Genomic DNA, 20957 nt, shown 5'->3' with positions numbered 1-20957 from the left:
TGTTAACCATGTCCATCACACTGAGTTAACCATGTCCATCACAGTGAGTTAACCATGTCCATCACAGTGAGTTAACCATGTCCATCACAGTGAGTTAACCATGTCCATCACAGTGAGTTAACCATGTCCATCACGGTGAGTTAACAATGTCCATCACGGTGAGTTAACCATGTCCATCACAGTGAGTTAACCACGTCCATCACAGTGAGTTAACCATGTCCATCACAGTAAGTTAACCATGTCCATCACAGTGAGTTAACCATGTCCATCACAGTGAGTTAACCATGTCCATCACGGTGAGTTAACCATGTCCATCACAGTGAGTTAACCATGTCCATCACAGTGAGTTAACCACGTCCATCACAGTGAGTTAACCATGTCCATCACAGTGAGTTAACCATGTCCATCACAGTGAGTTAACCATGTCCATCACAGTGTCGTGAGTTAACCATGTCCATCACAGTGAGTTAACCATGTCCATCTCAGTGAGTTAACCATGTCCATCACAGTGAGTTAACCATGTCCATCACAGTGAGTTAACCATGTCCATCACAATGAGTTAACCATGTCCATCACAGTGAGTTAACCATGTCCATCACAGTGAGTTAACCATGTCCATCACAGTGAGTTAACCATGTCCATCACAGTGAGTTAACCATGTCCATCACAGTGAGTTAACCATGTCCATCACAGTGAGTTAATCATGTCCATCACAGTGAGTTAACCATGTCCATCACAGTGAGTTAACCATGTCCATAACAGTAAGCTAACCATGTCCATCAGAGTGAGTTAACCATGTCCATCACGGTGGGTTAACCATGTCCATCACAGTGTCGTGAGTTAACCATGTCCATCACAGTGAGTTAACCATGTCCATCACAGTGTGTTAACCATGTCCATCACACTGAGTTAACCATGTCCATCACAGTGAGTTAACCATGTCCATCACAGTGAGTTAACCATGTCCATCACAGTGAGTTAACCATGTCCATCACAGTGAGTTAACCATGTCCATCACAGTGAGTTAACCATGTCCATCACGGTGAGTTAACAATGTCCATCACGGTGAGTTAACCATGTCCATCACAGTGAGTTAACCACGTCCATCACAGTGAGTTAACCATGTCCATCACAGTAAGTTAACCATGTCCATCACAGTGAGTTAACCATGTCCATCACAGTGAGTTAACCATGTCCATCACAGTGAGTTAACCATGTCCATCACAGTGAGTTAACCATGTCCATCACAGTGAGTTAACCATGTCCATCACAGTGATTTAACCATGTCCATCACAGTGAGTTAACCATGTCCATCACAGTGAGTTAACCATGTCCATCACAGTGAGTTAACCATGTCCATCACAGTGAGTTAACCACGTCCATCACAGTGAGTTAACCATGTCCATCACAGTGAGTTAACCATGTCCATCACAGTGAGTTAACCATGTCCATCACAGTGTCGTGAGTTAACCATGTCCATCACAGTGAGTTAACCATGTCCATCTCAGTGAGTTAACCATGTCCATCACAGTGAGTTAACCATGTCCATCACAGTGAGTTAACCATGTCCATCACAATGAGTTAACCATGTCCATCACAGTGAGTTAACCATGTCCATCACAGTGAGTTAACCATGTCCATCACAGTGAGTTAACCATGTCCATCACAGTGAGTTAACCATGTCCATCACAGTGAGTTAACCATGTCCATCACAGTGAGTTAATCATGTCCATCACAGTGAGTTAACCATGTCCATCACAGTGAGTTAACCATGTCCATAACAGTAAGCTAACCATGTCCATCAGAGTGAGTTAACCATGTCCATCACGGTGGGTTAACCATGTCCATCACAGTGTCGTGAGTTAACCATGTCCATCACAGTGAGTTAACCATGTCCATCACAGTGTGTTAACCATGTCCATCACACTGAGTTAACCATGTCCATCACAGTGAGTTAACCATGTCCATCACAGTGAGTTAACCATGTCCATCACAGTGAGTTAACCATGTCCATCACAGTGAGTTAACCATGTCCATCACAGTGAGTTAACCATGTCCATCACGGTGAGTTAACAATGTCCATCACGGTGAGTTAACCATGTCCATCACAGTGAGTTAACCACGTCCATCACAGTGAGTTAACCATGTCCATCACAGTAAGTTAACCATGTCCATCACAGTGAGTTAACCATGTCCATCACAGTGAGTTAACCATGTCCATCACAGTGAGTTAACCATGTCCATCACAGTGAGTTAACCATGTCCATCACAGTGAGTTAACCATGTCCATCACAGTGATTTAACCATGTCCATCACAGTGAGTTAACCATGTCCATCACAGTGAGTTAACCATGTCCATCACAGTGAGTTAACCATGTCCATCACAGTGAGTTAACCATGTCCATCACAGTGAGTTAACCATGTCCATCACAGTGAGTTAACCATGTCCATCACAGTGAGTTAACCATGTCCATCACAGTGAGTTAACCATGTCCATAACAGTAAGTTAACCATGTCCATCAGAGTGAGTTAACCATGTCCATCACGGTGGGTTAACCATGTCCATCACAGTGTCGTGAGTTAACCATGTCCATCACAGTGAGTTAACCATGTCCATCACAGTGTGTTAACCATGTCCATCACACTGAGTTAACCATGTCCATCACAGTGAGTTAACCATGTCCATCACAGTGAGTTAACCATGTCCATCACAGTGAGTTAACCATGTCCATCACAGTGAGTTAACCATGTCCATCACGGTGAGTTAACAATGTCCATCACGGTGAGTTAACCATGTCCATCACAGTGAGTTAACCACGTCCATCACAGTGAGTTAACCATGTCCATCACAGTAAGTTAACCATGTCCATCACAGTGAGTTAACCATGTCCATCACAGTGAGTTAACCATGTCCATCACAGTGAGTTAACCATGTCCATCACAGTGAGTTAACCATGTCCATCACAGTGAGTTAACCATGTCCATCACAGTGAGTTAACCATGTCCATCACAGTGAGTTAACCATGTCCATCACAGTGAGTTAACCATGTCCATCACACTGAGTTAACCATGTCCATCACAGTGAGTTAACCATGTCCATCACAGTGAGTTAACCATGTCCATCACGGTGAGTTAACCATGTCCATCACAGTGAGTTAACCACGTCCATCACAGTGAGTTAACCACGTCCATCACAGTGAGTTAACCATGTCCATCACAGTAAGTTAACCATGTCCATCACAGTGAGTTAACCATGTCCATCACAGTGAGTTAACCATGTCCATCACATTGAGTTAACCATGTCCATCACAGTGAGTTAACCATGTCCATCACAGTGAGTTAACCATGTCCATCACAGTGAGTTAACCATGTCCATCATAGTGAGTTAACCTTGTCCATCACAGTAAGTTAACCATGTCCATCACAGTGAGTTAACCACGTCCATCACAGTGTCTTGAGTTAACCATGTCCATCACAGTGAGTTAACCATGTCCATAACAGTGAGTTAACCATGTCCATCACGGTGAGTTAACCATGTCCATCACAGTAAGTTAACCATGTCCATCACAGTGAGTTAACCATGTCCATCACAGTGAGTTAACCATGTCCATCACAGTGAGTTAACCATGTCCATCACAGTGAGTTAATCATGTCCATCACAGTGAGTTAACCATGTCCATCACAGTGAGTTAACCATGTCCATAACAGTAAGCTAACCATGTCCATCAGAGTGAGTTAACCATGTCCATCACGGTGGGTTAACCATGTCCATCACAGTGTCGTGAGTTAACCATGTCCATCACAGTGAGTTAACCATGTCCATCACAGTGTGTTAACCATGTCCATCACACTGAGTTAACCATGTCCATCACAGTGAGTTAACCATGTCCATCACAGTGAGTTAACCATGTCCATCACAGTGAGTTAACCATGTCCATCACAGTGAGTTAACCATGTCCATCACAGTGAGTTAACCATGTCCATCACGGTGAGTTAACAATGTCCATCACGGTGAGTTAACCATGTCCATCACAGTGAGTTAACCACGTCCATCACAGTGAGTTAACCATGTCCATCACAGTAAGTTAACCATGTCCATCACAGTGAGTTAACCATGTCCATCACAGTGAGTTAACCATGTCCATCACAGTGAGTTAACCATGTCCATCACAGTGAGTTAACCATGTCCATCACAGTGAGTTAACCATGTCCATCACAGTGATTTAACCATGTCCATCACAGTGAGTTAACCATGTCCATCACAGTGAGTTAACCATGTCCATCACAGTGAGTTAACCATGTCCATCACAGTGAGTTAACCATGTCCATCACAGTGAGTTAACCATGTCCATCACAGTGAGTTAACCATGTCCATCACAGTGAGTTAACCATGTCCATCACAGTGAGTTAACCATGTCCATAACAGTAAGTTAACCATGTCCATCAGAGTGAGTTAACCATGTCCATCACGGTGGGTTAACCATGTCCATCACAGTGTCGTGAGTTAACCATGTCCATCACAGTGAGTTAACCATGTCCATCACAGTGTGTTAACCATGTCCATCACACTGAGTTAACCATGTCCATCACAGTGAGTTAACCATGTCCATCACAGTGAGTTAACCATGTCCATCACAGTGAGTTAACCATGTCCATCACAGTGAGTTAACCATGTCCATCACGGTGAGTTAACAATGTCCATCACGGTGAGTTAACCATGTCCATCACAGTGAGTTAACCACGTCCATCACAGTGAGTTAACCATGTCCATCACAGTAAGTTAACCATGTCCATCACAGTGAGTTAACCATGTCCATCACAGTGAGTTAACCATGTCCATCACAGTGAGTTAACCATGTCCATCACAGTGAGTTAACCATGTCCATCACAGTGAGTTAACCATGTCCATCACAGTGAGTTAACCATGTCCATCACAGTGAGTTAACCATGTCCATCACAGTGAGTTAACCATGTCCATCACACTGAGTTAACCATGTCCATCACAGTGAGTTAACCATGTCCATCACAGTGAGTTAACCATGTCCATCACGGTGAGTTAACCATGTCCATCACAGTGAGTTAACCACGTCCATCACAGTGAGTTAACCATGTCCATCACAGTAAGTTAACCATGTCCATCACAGTGAGTTAACCATGTCCATCACAGTGAGTTAACCATGTCCATCACATTGAGTTAACCATGTCCATCACAGTGAGTTAACCATGTCCATCACAGTGAGTTAACCATGTCCATCACAGTGAGTTAACCATGTCCATCATAGTGAGTTAACCTTGTCCATCACAGTAAGTTAACCATGTCCATCACAGTGAGTTTACCACGTCCATCACAGTGTCTTGAGTTAACCATGTCCATCACAGTGAGTTAACCATGTCCATAACAGTGAGTTAACCATGTCCATCACGGTGAGTTAACCATGTCCATCACAGTAAGTTAACCATGTCCATCACAGTGAGTTAACCATGTCCATCACAGTGAGTTAACTATGTCCATCACGGTGAGTTAACCATGTCCATCACGGTGAGTTAACCATGTCCATCACAGTGAGTTAACCACGTCCATCACAGTGAGTTAACCATGTCCATCACAGTAAGTTAACCATGTCCATCACAGTGAGTTAACCATGTCCATCACAGTGAGTTAACCATGTCCATCACAGTGAGTTAACCATGTCCATCACAGTGAGTTAACCATGTCCATCACAGTAAGTTAACCATGTCCATCACAGTGAGTTAACCATGTCCATCACAGTGAGTTAACCATGTCCATCACAGTGTCCTGAGTTAACCATGTCCATCACAGTGAGTTAACCATGTCCATCACGGTAAGTTAACCATGTCCAACACAGTGTCGTGAGTTAACCATGTACATCACAGTCAGTTAACCATGTCCATCACAGTGAGTTAACCATGTCCATCACAGTGAGTTAACCATGTCCATCACAGTGAGTTAACCATGTCCATCACAGTGTCGTGAGTTAACCATGTCCATCACAGTGAGTTAACCACGTCCATCACAGTGAGTTAACCATGTCCATCACAGTGAGTTAACCATGTCCATCACAGTGAGTTAACCATGTCCATCACAGTGTCGTGAGTTAACCATGTCCATCACAGTGAGTTAACCATGTCCATCTCAATGAGTTAACCATGTCCATTACAGTGAGTTAACCATGTCCATCACAGTGAGTTAACCATGTCCATCACAGTGATTTAACCATGTCCATCACAGTGAGTTAACCATGTCCATCACAGTGAGTTAACCATGTCCATCACAGTGAGTTAACCATGTCCATCACAGTGAGTTAACCATGTCCATCACAGTGAGTTAACCATGTCCATAACAGTAAGTTAACCATGTCCATCAGAGTGAGTTAACCATGTCCATCACGGTGGGTTAACCATGTCCATCACAGTGTCGTGAGTTAACCATGTCCATCACAGTGAGTTAACCATGTCCATCACAGTGTGTTAACCATGTCCATCACACTGAGTTAACCATGTCCATCACAGTGAGTTAACCATGTCCATCACAGTGAGTTAACCATGTCCATCACAGTGAGTTAACCATGTCCATCACAGTGAGTTAACCATGTCCATCACAGTGAGTTAACCATGTCCATAACAGTAAGCTAACCATGTCCATCAGAGTGAGTTAACCATGTCCATCACGGTGGGTTAACCATGTCCATCACAGTGTCGTGAGTTAACCATGTCCATCACAGTGAGTTAACCATGTCCATCACAGTGTGTTAACCATGTCCATCACACTGAGTTAACCATGTCCATCACAGTGAGTTAACCATGTCCATCACAGTGAGTTAACCATGTCCATCACAGTGAGTTAACCATGTCCATCACAGTGAGTTAACCATGTCCATCACGGTGAGTTAACCATGTCCATCACGGTGAGTTAACCATGTCCATCACGGTGAGTTAACCATGTCCATCACAGTGAGTTAACCACGTCCATCACAGTGAGTTAACCATGTCCATCACAGTAAGTTAACCATGTCCATCACAGTGAGTTAACCATGTCCATCACAGTGAGTTAACCATGTCCATCACAGTGAGTTAACCATGTCCATCACAGTGAGTTAACCATGTCCATCACAGTGAGTTAACCATGTCCATCACAGTGAGTTAACCATGTCCATCACAGTGAGTTAACCATGTCCATCACAGTGAGTTAACCATGTCCATAACAGTAAGTTAACCATGTCCATCAGAGTGAGTTAACCATGTCCATCACGGTGGGTTAACCATGTCCATCACAGTGTCGTGAGTTAACCATGTCCATCACAGTGAGTTAACCATGTCCATCACAGTGTGTTAACCATGTCCATCACACTGAGTTAACCATGTCCATCACAGTGAGTTAACCATGTCCATCACAGTGAGTTAACCATGTCCATCACGGTGAGTTAACAATGTCCATCACGGTGAGTTAACCATGTCCATCACAGTGAGTTAACCACGTCCATCACAGTGAGTTAACCATGTCCATCACAGTAAGTTAACCATGTCCATCACAGTGAGTTAACCATGTCCATCACAGTGAGTTAACCATGTCCATCACAGTGAGTTAACCATGTCCATCACAGTGAGTTAACCATGTCCATCACAGTGAGTTAACCATGTCCATCACAGTGAGTTAACCATGTCCATCACAGTGAGTTAACCATGTCCATCACAGTGAGTTAACCATGTCCATCACACTGAGTTAACCATGTCCATCACAGTGAGTTAACCATGTCCATCACAGTGAGTTAACCATGTCCATCACGGTGAGTTAACCATGTCCATCACAGTGAGTTAACCACGTCCATCACAGTGAGTTAACCATGTCCATCACAGTAAGTTAACCATGTCCATCACAGTGAGTTAACCATGTCCATCACAGTGTCGTGAGTTAACCATGTCCATCACAGTGAGTTAACCATGTCCATCACAGTAAGTTAACCATGTCCATCACAGTGAGTTAACCATGTCCATCACAGTGAGTTAACCATGTCCATCACAGTGAGTTAACCATGTCCATCACAGTGTCGTGAGTTAACCATGTCCATCACAGTGAGTTAACCACGTCCATCATAGTGAGTTAACCATGTCCATCACAGTGAGTTAACCATGTCCATCACAGTGAGTTAACCATGTCCACCACAGTAAGTTAACCATGTCCATCACAGTGAGTTAACCATGTCCATCACAGTGAGTTAACCATGTCCATCACAGTGTCGTGAGTTAACCATGTCCATCACAGTGAGTTAACCATGTCCATCACGGTAAGTTAACCATGTCCAACACAGTGTCGTGAGTTAACCATGTCCATCACAGTGAGTTAACCATGTCCATCACAGTGACTTAACCATGTCCATCACAGTGAGTTAACCATGTCCATCACAGTGTCGTGAGTTAACCATGTCCATCACAGTGAGTTAACCACGTCCATCACAGTGAGTTAACCATGTCCATCACAGTGAGTTAACCATGTCCATCACAGTGAGTTAACCATGTCCATCACAGTGTCGTGAGTTAACCATGTCCATCACAGTGAGTTAACCATGTCCATCTCAGTGAGTTAACCATGTCCATCACAGTGAGTTAACCATGTCCATCACAGTGAGTTAACCATGTCCATCACAGTGAGTTAACCATGTCCATCACAGTGAGTTAACCATGTCCATCACAGTGAGTTAACCATGTCCATCACAGTGAGTTAACCATGTCCATCACAGTGAGTTAACCATGTCCATCACAGTGAGTTAACCATGTCCATCACAGTGAGTTAACCATGTCCATCACAGTGAGTTAACCATGTCCATCACAGTGAGTTAACCATGTCCATAACAGTAAGCTAACCATGTCCATCAGAGTGAGTTAACCATGTCCATCACGGTGGGTTAACCATGTCCATCACAGTGTCGTGAGTTAACCATGTCCATCACAGTGAGTTAACCATGTCCATCACAGTGTGTTAACCATGTCCATCACACTGAGTTAACCATGTCCATCACAGTGAGTTAACCATGTCCATCACAGTGAGTTAACCATGTCCATCACAGTGAGTTAACCATGTCCATCACAGTGAGTTAACCATGTCCATCACAGTGAGTTAACCATGTCCATCACGGTGAGTTAACAATGTCCATCACGGTGAGTTAACCATGTCCATAACAGTGAGTTAACCATGTCCATCACGGTGAGTTAACCATGTCCATCACAGTAAGTTAACCATGTCCATCACAGTGAGTTAACCATGTCCATCACAGTGAGTTAACTATGTCCATCACGGTGAGTTAACCATGTCCATCACGGTGAGTTAACCATGTCCATCACAGTGAGTTAACCACGTCCATCACAGTGAGTTAACCATGTCCATCACAGTAAGTTAACCATGTCCATCACAGTGAGTTAACCATGTCCATCACAGTGAGTTAACCATGTCCATCACAGTGAGTTAACCATGTCCATCACAGTGAGTTAACCATGTCCATCACAGTAAGTTAACCATGTCCATCACAGTGAGTTAACCATGTCCATCACAGTGAGTTAACCATGTCCATCACAGTGTCCTGAGTTAACCATGTCCATCACAGTGAGTTAACCATGTCCATCACGGTAAGTTAACCATGTCCAACACAGTGTCGTGAGTTAACCATGTACATCACAGTCAGTTAACCATGTCCATCACAGTGAGTTAACCATGTCCATCACAGTGAGTTAACCATGTCCATCACAGTGAGTTAACCATGTCCATCACAGTGTCGTGAGTTAACCATGTCCATCACAGTGAGTTAACCACGTCCATCACAGTGAGTTAACCATGTCCATCACAGTGAGTTAACCATGTCCATCACAGTGAGTTAACCATGTCCATCACAGTGTCGTGAGTTAACCATGTCCATCACAGTGAGTTAACCATGTCCATCTCAATGAGTTAACCATGTCCATTACAGTGAGTTAACCATGTCCATCACAGTGAGTTAACCATGTCCATCACAGTGATTTAACCATGTCCATCACAGTGAGTTAACCATGTCCATCACAGTGAGTTAACCATGTCCATCACAGTGAGTTAACCATGTCCATCACAGTGAGTTAACCATGTCCATCACAGTGAGTTAACCATGTCCATCACAGTGAGTTAACCATGTCCATCACAGTGAGTTAACCATGTCCATCACAGTGAGTTAACCATGTCCATAACAGTAAGCTAACCATGTCCATCAGAGTGAGTTAACCATGTCCATCACGGTGGGTTAACCATGTCCATCACAGTGTCGTGAGTTAACCATGTCCATCACAGTGAGTTAACCATGTCCATCACAGTGTGTTAACCATGTCCATCACACTGAGTTAACCATGTCCATCACAGTGAGTTAACCATGTCCATCACAGTGAGTTAACCATGTCCATCACAGTGAGTTAACCATGTCCATCACAGTGAGTTAACCATGTCCATCACAGTGAGTTAACCATGTCCATCACGGTGAGTTAACAATGTCCATCACGGTGAGTTAACCATGTCCATCACAGTGAGTTAACCACGTCCATCACAGTGAGTTAACCATGTCCATCACAGTAAGTTAACCATGTCCATCACAGTGAGTTAACCATGTCCATCACAGTGAGTTAACCATGTCCATCACAGTGAGTTAACCATGTCCATCACAGTGAGTTAACCATGTCCATCACAGTGAGTTAACCATGTCCATCACAGTGAGTTAACCATGTCCATCACAGTGAGTTAACCATGTCCATCACAGTGAGTTAACCATGTCCATCACAGTGAGTTAACCATGTCCATAACAGTAAGTTAACCATGTCCATCAGAGTGAGTTAACCATGTCCATCACGGTGGGTTAACCATGTCCATCACAGTGTCGTGAGTTAACTCACTCACAGTGAGTTCACACCGTGCTCAAAGGGATATTCAATGTCTGCTGTAAAATAAAAATACCCATCTACAATAGATTACCTTCTTTGTAAAGCTCAGAACAGGCAGGAGGGTTCGGAGTCAGGACAGGCAAGGGTCAAAACCAGGAGGACTAGAAACAGAGACTGGGGGTGGGGGGGGGGGGGGGGGGGGTAGGAGGTAGGAAAAATGCTGATTGACTTGGCAAACAAGATGAACTGGCACAGAGAGACATGAAACACAGGGATAAATACACTGGCACAGAGAGACAGGAAACACAGGGATAAATACACTGGCACAGAGAGACAGGAAACACAGGGATAAATGCACTGGTACAGAGAGACATGAAACACAGGGATAAATACACTGGCACAGAGAGACAGGAAACACAGGGATAAATACACTGGTACAGAGAGACAGGAAACACAGGGATAAATACACTGGCACAGAGAGACAGGAAACACAGGGATAAATACACTGGCACAGAGAGACAGGAAACACAGGGATAAATACACTGGTACAGAGAGACAGGAAACACAGGGATAAATACACTGGTACAGAGAGACAGGAAGCACAGAGATAAATACACTGGCACAGAGAGACAGGAAACACAGGGATAAATACACTGGTACAGAGAGACAGGAAACACAGGGATAAATACACTGGTACAGAGAGACAGGAAACACAGGGATAAATACACTGGTACAGAGAGACAGGAAACACAGGGATAAATACACTGGTACAGAGAGACAGGAAACACAGGGATAAATACACTGGTACAGAGAGACAGGAAGCACAGAGATAAATACACTGGCACAGAGAGACAGGAAACACAGGGATAAATACACTGGTACAGAGAGACAGGAAGCACAGAGATAAATACACTGGTACAGAGAGACAGGAAACACAAGGATAAATACACTGGCACAGAGAGACAGGAAACACAGGGATAAATACACTGGTACAGAGAGACAGGAAACACAGGGATATATACACCGGAGATAATAAGTGACACCTGGAGTGGGGTGGAGACAATCACAAGGACAGGTGTACCAGATCAGGGTGTGACATACAGACAATTGTATGTGTGGGGTACGAAGATGAGGTAGTCATTCAACAAGCATGTTAATTATGGCACACAGTCCAAGCAACCTATGAAGCACATGTTTAGTCCTGAACTGATTTAGGCCATAACAAAGGGGGTTGAATACTTATTGAATGAGCTTTTCATTTGAAACATAACAAAAAACATACTTCCTTGATGGGATATAGTGTGTCGGCCCAGTGAAACAAAATCTTTATTTCATCCTAATTCTAAATTCAGGCTGTAACTCAACAAAATATGGGAGGAGTCAAGATGTGCGAATACCTTCTGAAGGCACCTTGTCTTTGTCTTTGTGAAAGTAAAAACCCATATGGGACCATAAAGATATATTACCGGATCAAAGTCTGATTGACAGAGAAATGGGGAGGGACAGGGGTTAGTTGACACGGCTGTGATTGGACAGGGCTATAGTTGACATAAGCTTTGATTGGTTTCCAGTGTCATGTGGGATAGGAATCGGATTGTAGGGCATGCAAAGTGAAAGGAATCCACTCAAACGACTCCGGGATGCTGGCCTTCTAGGCAGAGTTCCTCTGTCCAGTCTCAGGGTTAACAGTATAGAGGTGACTCCAGGATGCTGGCCTTCTAGGCAGAGTTCCTCTGTCCAGTCTCAGGGTTAACAGTATAGAGGTGACTCCAGGATGCTGGCCTTCTAGACAGAGTTCCTCTGTCCAGTCTCAGGGTTAACAGTATAGAGGTGACTCCGGGATGCTGGCCTTCTAGGCAGAGTTCCTCTGTCCAGTCTCAGGGTTAACAGTATAGAGGTGACTCCGGGATGCTGGCCTTCTAGGCAGAGTTCCTCTGTCCAGTCTCAGGGTTAACAGTATAGAGGTGACTCCAGGATGCTGGCCTTCTAGGCAGAGTTCCTCTGTCCAGTCTCAGGGTTAACAGTATAGAGGTGACTCCAGGATGCTGGCCTTCTAGGCAGAGTTCCTCTGTCCAGTCTCAGGGTTAACAGTATAGAGGTGACTCCAGGATGCTGGCCTTCTAGGCAGAGTTCCTCTGTCCAGTCTCAGGGTTAACAGTATAGAGGTGACTCCAGGATGCTGGCCTTCTAGACAGAGTTCCTCTGTCCAGTCTCAGGGTTAACAGTATAGAGGTGACTCCGGGATGCTGGCCTTCTAGGCAGAGTTCCTCTGTCCAGTCTCAGGGTTAACAGTATAGAGGTGACTCCGGGATGCTGGCCTTCTAGGCAGAGTTCCTCTGTCCAGTCTCAGGGTTAACAGTATAGAGGTGACTCCAGGATGCTGGCCTTCTAGGCCGAGTTCCTCTGTTCAGTGTCTGTGTTCTTTTGCCCATCTTAATCTTTTCTTTGGCCAGTCCGAGATATGGCTTTTTCCTTGCAACTCTGCCTAGAAGGCCAGCATCCCGGAGTCGCCTCTTCACTGTTGACAATAGGAGATGAACAGTAGTTCCATATATCTACCCTGATAATCACTAACCATTGAACGCTTGACCTTATTCACGGTGTCTCTCGCAATAAAAGGTGGTGGAATTACGAGGGAATTAATTCAAGATCATAACACGCCATGTTTGTAGACACACCTTCGTTTGCTTTGATCCCCCCCCCCCACACCGAATAGCGGGTGAATAGCGGGTGAATAGCATGCTGTTCTCATGCTTAAATTCTAGCTCAGAATACACAAAGAGAGAAAAGTGGGAAAAAATGGAAGGTCCATTTACATGTGCTTAACTCCAACTGGGACCCCCCCCCCCCCCCCCCCCCCCCCATATGAGAATAGGGGATAGAGGATAGGGGATAGAGGATAGAGGATAGGGGATAGAGGATAGAGGATAGAGGATAGAGGATAGAGGATAGGGGATAGGGGATAGAGGATAGAGGATAGAGGATAGAGGATAGAGGATAGAGGATAGAGGATAGGGGATAGGGGATAGAGGATAGAGGATAGAGTGCTATTTGAGATGCAGACATAAGGTTTCCTGAACTCTCAGCATTTGGAATTCAACCAAGATCAACAACACAGAAATGTTTTATGTGACCTACAGCTTCCAGAGCAGAAGGAGAGGAGAGGAAAGGAGAGAGTAAGGGAGATGGAGATGAGGGAGAGGGAGGAGAGAAGGGGAGATGGAGAGGAGGGGAGGGGAGGGAGGAGAGAAGGGGAGATGGAGAGGAGGGAAGATAGAGGGGAAAGAGGAGAAGGGGAGTGTAGGGGAGATGGAGATGAGGGAGAGGGAGGAGAGAAGGGGAGATGGAGAGGAGGGAGAGGGAGGAGAGAAGGGGAGATGGAGAGGAGGGAGAGGGGTGTAGGGGAGATGGAGGGGGAGAGGAGGGGAGAGAGGGGGGGAGATGGTTGACCTACTGTATTTTCAGGGCTCAGTTCTCTGGGGCTCACCAGGAACGATGGCTGAGAGCATGACTTGGAGGCTGCTGTAAAGTGTGTGTGTGTATGCATGTGTGATTGTGTGTGTGTCTGTGCCCATGTGCATGTGTGTGTGGCAATGAGGTGTGGCAGATTTAGAGGCCACTTTGGTCTAAAGGGTGGCAGCTCTAGAAAAGTAATTATTGAAATGTGGGGGCTATAGGTCTTCATCCCAAGTGGAATCCTATTAACCAATATAATGCATTACTGGGGCTGGGGCTGGCTGGAGACTGGGGGTCTCTGGGGTCTCTGGGGGTCTCTGAGGTCTCTGGGGGTCTCTGGTGTCTCTGGGGGTCTCTGGGGTCTCTGGGGTCTCTGCTCCAGGTTTGAGTGAATGGTGAATGGTGAATGCTTCCCAGAGAGTTGTGAAGTGGTAGTGTAGTTTAGGTGTAGTAGTGGTTAAGGTGTGAGAGAGAGAGAGAGACATATTGAGACCAAAGCTGACAGGTCTGAGACTGCCTGGAACAGTGACTGCCTGGGTCAGAGACTGCCTGGGACTGAGACTGCCTGGGTCAGAGACTGCCTGGGACTGAGACTGCCTGGGACTGAGACTGCCTGGGTCTGAGACTGCCTGGGACTGAGACTGCCTGGGACTGAGACTGCCTGGGTCAAAGACTGTCTGGGTCAGAGACTGCCTAGGACTGAGACTGCCTGGGACTGAGACTGCCTGGGACTGAGACTGCCTGGGTCAGAGACTGCCTGGTACTGAGACTGCCTGGGACAGAGACTGCCTGGGACTGAGACTGCCTGGGTCAGAGACTGCCTGGGTCAGAGACTGTCTGGGTCTGTACCTCAACAGTCTGTCGGTCATGGAGCTGTCTGAAGTGGAAGAGAGACTGAAAACAGGAAACTGGATGTTGATGAAAATAACCTTAATAATGCAGAGTTATAAACTTCTACTTCTGAATAACCCTTAAAAATCTCTCCACAAACAAGAGCTTAATGTAATGTTGTTATTGAATATTCCCCCTCCTATTACAATAATATCTTCAATTATTAGATCGATGATGATCAATTAGATGTGATGTGAAGATTTAGATTTTCAGTTATTATTAATTTATAAATATTATTTAAGTCAAACCAGGAGTTATATTTTATTATAAAACCCAAAAAGGTCAATAGATAATGATTACAGGAATCAATTCTATGTGATTATGTCAGTTACATTCATATTAGTTATATACAGTAAAAAAAAATGTAAAAAATGCGCTAGGGTTTATAAGATTAAAAACCCAGACTGGCTGTCGCCGTGGTGATGGTATCGTTACAGTTGATTTAGAGCAGACGATGGCTGGCCATTAAAAAGGCCCACTCTGTGATTTTCATGGCCCGGCAATTAATCACGACACATAACAAGAGCTACAAGAGAGAGAGAGAGAACACGTTTGATAGTATTAAGGAAAAAACATTTATTTAATGCTGTATGTGGTACCGGAGCAGAACTATCCTTTAGAATGTCAGGTGATTGTAAAACGTGTTCCAGCTGTACGTCTGCAGTGTACACGCAAAGGGTTTCCCGTGCCAGAAGAAAGCAGAGAAAAGGATTGTGGGTTGTGGATTCTGCCAGTAAGTAGGTAGTGTATAAGGCTGTAGTCCCTGGAGAAGGTACAGCTTCTCCTCAGAAGTAAATATGTGTGTCGGACAGTTGACCCCATGTCTGCATGATTTGACCTCATGCAGTGTGAGGGAGAGAACTGGCTCCCCGGCAGCAGCCACCCAGGCTCCTCTGAGGGCCTGCCCCTTCAGTGCAGTGACAACACACACACACACACACACACACACACACACACACACACACACACACACACACACACACACACACACACACACACACACACACACACACACACACACACACACACACACACACACACACACACACACACACACACACACACACACACACACCACAGAGGATGAGGTCAGTCTAGGATAATAGTCTCTCTCTCTCTCTGATCACTTCCAGGCCAAATAATAAGGTGTCCAATCAGAAATGCATATTTTGACCGATGTTCATTATGTAGATAATGCTCTAAGAAATCCAACGGTCCTCATGTCTCGATGATAATCCATTAATCCATACATTTGAACCCTTGTAGGATGGAGTTTTTACCCTTTTAGGATGGAGTTTTTACCCTTTTAGGATGGAGTTTTTACCCTTTTAGGATGGAGTTTTTACCCTTGTAGGATGGAGTTTTTACCCTTGTAGGATGGAGTTTTTTACCCTTGTAGGATGGAGTTTTTACCCTTGTAGGATGGAGTTTTTTACCCTTGTAGGATGGAGTTTTTTACCCTTGTAGGATGGAGTTTTTAACCCTTGTAGGATGGAGTTTTTACCCTTGTAGGATGGAGTTTTTACCCTTGTAGGATGGAGTTTTTAACTCTTGTAGGATGGAGTTTTTTACCCTTGTAGGATGGAGTTTTTTACCCTTGTAGGATGGAGTTTTTACCCTTGTAGGATGGAGTTTTTTACCCTTGTAGGATGGAGTTTTTACCCTTGTAGGATGGAGTTTTTACCCTTGTAGGATGGAGTTTTTACCCTTGTAGGATGGAGTTTTTACCCTTTTAGGATGGAGTTTTTACCCTTGTAGGATGGAGTTTTTACCCTTTTAGGATGGAGTTTTTACCCTTGTAGGATGGAGTTTTTAACTCTTGTAGGATGGAGTTTTTACCCTTGTAGGATGGAGTTTTTAACTCTTGTAGGATGGAGTTTTTTTTACCCTTTTAGGATGGCAAGAGCTGGACGCAAGAGAGAAAAGGTGGTCAAAAATAAGGAAAAATATACATCTAGGCAGGATACAGTGATAGACGGAAGGTTACCTGACAGACACAGCATCACGTCATCTAGGCAGGATACGGTGATAGACGGAAGGTTACCTGACAGACACAGCATCACGTCATCTAGGCAGGATACAGTGATAGACGGAAGGTTACCTGACAGACACAGCATAACGTCATCTAGGCAGGATACAGTGATAGACGGAAGGTTACCTGACAGACACAGCATCACGTCATCTAGGCAGGATACAGTGATAGACGGAAGGTTACCTGACAGACACAGCATCACGTCACCTAGGCTGGATACAGTGTGAGAATGAAGGCTACCTCACACTTTCTGTTGAACTCGTATGGTTTCTTCTTGAATCCGCAGGCCATATAATAACATTGAGGGAAGATATATATTGATTTTGAGACATGATGTTTTAGTATACGCTTTTCATACTACTGTTATTTTCCAAAGATTTCTCACAAAACAAAACAAGCATATATCTGAAAAGCTCTGAGGGTACCGCAAGCTTTTTATTTTCAAAACCTTTTACTTTTAATTCAGCTCGTGTCATGTTAGTTTTACGAGTGTTGGTTCCTGGACCCCAGGAAGAGTAGCTGCTGCCTTGGCAGGAACTAATGGGGATCCATAATAAACCCCAGGAAGAGTAGCTGCTGCCTTGGCAGGAACTAATGGGGATCCTAAATAAACCCCAGGAAGAGTAGCTGCTGCCTTGGCAGGAACTAATGGGGATCTTTAATAAACCCCAGGAAGAGTAGCTGCTGCCTTGGCAGGAACTAATAGGGATCCATAATAAACCCCAGGAAGAGTAGCTGCTGACTTGACAGGAACTAATGGGGATCCATAATAAACCCCGGGAAGAGTAGCTTCTGTCTTGGTAGGAACTAATGGGGATCCATAATAAACCCCAGGAAGAGTAGCTGCTGACTTGACAGGAACTAATGGGGATCCATAATAAACCCCAGGAAGAGTAGCTGCTGCCTTGGCAGGAACTAATGGGGATCCTTAATAAACCCCAGGAAGAGTATCTGCTGCCTTGGCAGGAACTAATGGGGATCCATAATAAACCCCAGGAAGAGTAGCTGCTGCCTTGGCAGGAACTAATGGGGATCCTTAATAAACCCCAGGAAGAGTAGCTGCTGCCTTGGCAGGAACTAATGGGGATCCTTAATAAACCCCAGGAAGAGTAGCTGCTGCCTTGGCAGGAACTAATGGGGATCCATAATAAACCCCAGGAAGAGTAGCTGCTGCCTTGGCAGGAACTAATGGGGATCCTTAATAAACCCCAGGAAGAGTAGCTGCTGCCTTGGCAGGAACTAATGGGGATCCATAATAAACCACAGGAAGAGTAGCTGCTGCCTTGGCAGGAACTAATGGGGATCCATAATAAACCCCAGGAAGAGTAGCTGCTGCCTTGGCAGGAACTAATGGGGATCCATAATAAACCACAGGAAGAGTAGCTGCTGCCTTGGCAGGAACTAATGGGGATCCATAATAAACCCCAGGAAGAGTAGCTGCTGTCTTGGCAGGAACTAATGAGCCATATTCCCTATATAGTGCACTACTATAGACCAGAGCCCTATTCCCTATATAGTGCACTACTATAGACCAGAGCCCTATTCCCTATATAGTGCACTACATTAGACCAGAGCCCTATTCCCTATATAGTGCACTACATTAGACCAAAGCCCTATTCCCTATATAGTACACTACTCTAGACCATAGCCCTATTCCCTATATACTGCACTACTTTAGACCAGAGCCCTATTCCCTATACAGTGCACTACATTAGACCAGAGCCCTATTCCCTATATAGTACACTACTCTAGACCAGAGCCCTATTCCCTATATAGTGCACTACATTAGACCAGAGCCCTATTCCCTATATAGTGCACTACTATAGACCAGAGCCCTATTCCCTATATACTGCACTACTTTAGACCAGAGCCCTATTCCCTATATAGTGCACTACTATAGACCAGAGCCCTATTCCCTATATACTGCACTACTTTAGACCAGAGCCCTATTCCCTATATAGTGCACTACTATAGACCAGGGCCCTATTCCCTATATAGTGCACTACTATAGACCAGAGCCCTATATAGTGCACTACATTAGACCAGAGCCCTATTCCCTATATAGTGCACTACTTTAGATCAAAGCCCTAAGTAATGCTCTATGTAGGGAATAGAGTCCCATTTAGGACACACCCTTACTCTCTGCATTACATGCTAGAGAGGAGGGAGGCGGTGTGTATTGATCAATCTTTTATTTGAATTCAAACCAACGCAGTAGAGGCTGGTGCCGTACTAATCAACTCTTCATGTTATTCCCTCCCGCCATTATCAGGTGAGAGACTCGCTCCGCTCCGGTGACAGAAACCACAGGACGGCTATTTTATTCTGTTAGCTTTTTAAAGTGCCAGTGTCTTTGTTCATGACTTCACATTTTAATAAAGAGCTAAATTAAAACGCTGTAATGAGATGTTATCCCAAACTCCAGACAGTACTGTTTTAAAAAATCCCCCTCCGCGGCAGCAGAGCCAGCCAGGGTGGGAGTTTGGGAGTGTAAAACTTGGTGCTAATTAGCATTTCTGTCTGTCTGTATGTGTGTGTGTGTGTGTGTGTGTGTGTGTGTGTGTGTGTGCGTGCGTGTGTGTGTGTGTGTGTGTGTGTGTGTGTGTGTGTGTGTGTGTGTGTGTGTGTGTGTGTGTGTGTGTGTGAATGAACGACAGTTAGCACCCATCACCATCAGTAGAATGGTGTCATCAAGACAAACTATGTTTAGACAGATAATACCAAATGAATAAAACTCAGAGCCCTTTGCTTTCGGCTGCTGTGCTTCCATGCATGCAGAAAGCCTGTTTATATAGACTATCCACGTCTGTGGAGATGTCAGGAGTTTCCTCTGTAAAGAATAGTGATTTCTGTATCTGTGTTTCCATGCTGTGGATGTGGTAGTGGTGGGATGGTGGGTCTGGGGGGAAGTGAGGGGGAGAGATGGATGGTGAGTCTGGGGGGGAGAGGGGGAGTAGAGATGGATGGTGGGTCTGGGGGGGGGAGAGACGGAGGAGAGATGGATGGTGGGTCTGGGGGGGGGTAGAGATGGAGGAAGAGACGGGGGAGAGATGGATGGTGGGTCTGGGCGGGGGTAGAGGTGGAGGAAGAGACGGGGGAGAGATGGATGGTGGGTCTGGGGGGGGGTAGAGATGGAGGAAGAGACGGGGGAGAGATGGATGGTGGGTCTGGGGGGGAGAGGGGGAGGAGAGATGGATGGTGGGTCTGGGGGGAGGAGAGACGGAGGAGAGATGGATGGTTAGTAGGTCTGGGGGGGTGAGGAAGAGTCGGGGGAGAGATGGATGGTGGGTCTGGGGGGGAGACGGGGGAGAGATGGATGGTGGGTCTGGAGGGGGGAGGAAGAGACGGGGGAGAGATGGATGGTGGGTCTGGGGGGGGAGAGACGGGGGAGAGATGGATGGTGGGTCTGGGGGGGGGGAGACAGGGGAGAGATGGATGGTGGGTCTGGGGGGGAGAGACGGGGGAGAGATGGATGGTGGGTCTGGGGGGGAGACGGGGGAGAGATGGATGGTTAGTCTGGGGGGGGGAGAGATGGATGGTGGGTCTGGGGGGGAAGACGGGGGAGAGATGGATGGTTAGTCGTAGATACAGGCTGAGGTTCTGTCTCTGCGCCAGAATTCATCAACTCAGCTGCCACGTTTTGCAGTTAAGCCCACACAAGAATCAAACA

The 20957-nt window shown here is 45.4% G+C and overlaps 1 protein-coding gene across 1 annotated transcript in view; it reads right to left on the bottom strand.

The window, feature by feature from the left end:
• The window catches only part of LOC139386328 (partitioning defective 3 homolog B-like), a 406750-nt gene extending 389172 nt beyond the window's left edge, over positions 1-17578 (bottom strand). The window contains exons 1-2 of the mRNA XM_071131853.1: positions 17535-17578; positions 14631-14737 (exon numbers count right to left, since the gene is read on the bottom strand). Of these exons, the coding sequence (XP_070987954.1) occupies positions 14631-14737; positions 17535-17578 (151 nt within the window). The remainder of the gene's footprint in view (positions 1-14630; positions 14738-17534) is intronic.
• Between the last annotated feature and the right edge of the window lie 3379 nt (positions 17579-20957).

This window comes from Oncorhynchus clarkii, chromosome 3 (genome assembly GCF_045791955.1).
Source record: "Oncorhynchus clarkii lewisi isolate Uvic-CL-2024 chromosome 3, UVic_Ocla_1.0, whole genome shotgun sequence".
Lineage (NCBI taxonomy): Eukaryota > Metazoa > Chordata > Actinopteri > Salmoniformes > Salmonidae > Oncorhynchus > Oncorhynchus clarkii.
Note: the sequence above shows the minus strand (reverse complement) of the source record. Positions and strands in the feature narration are given on the sequence as shown.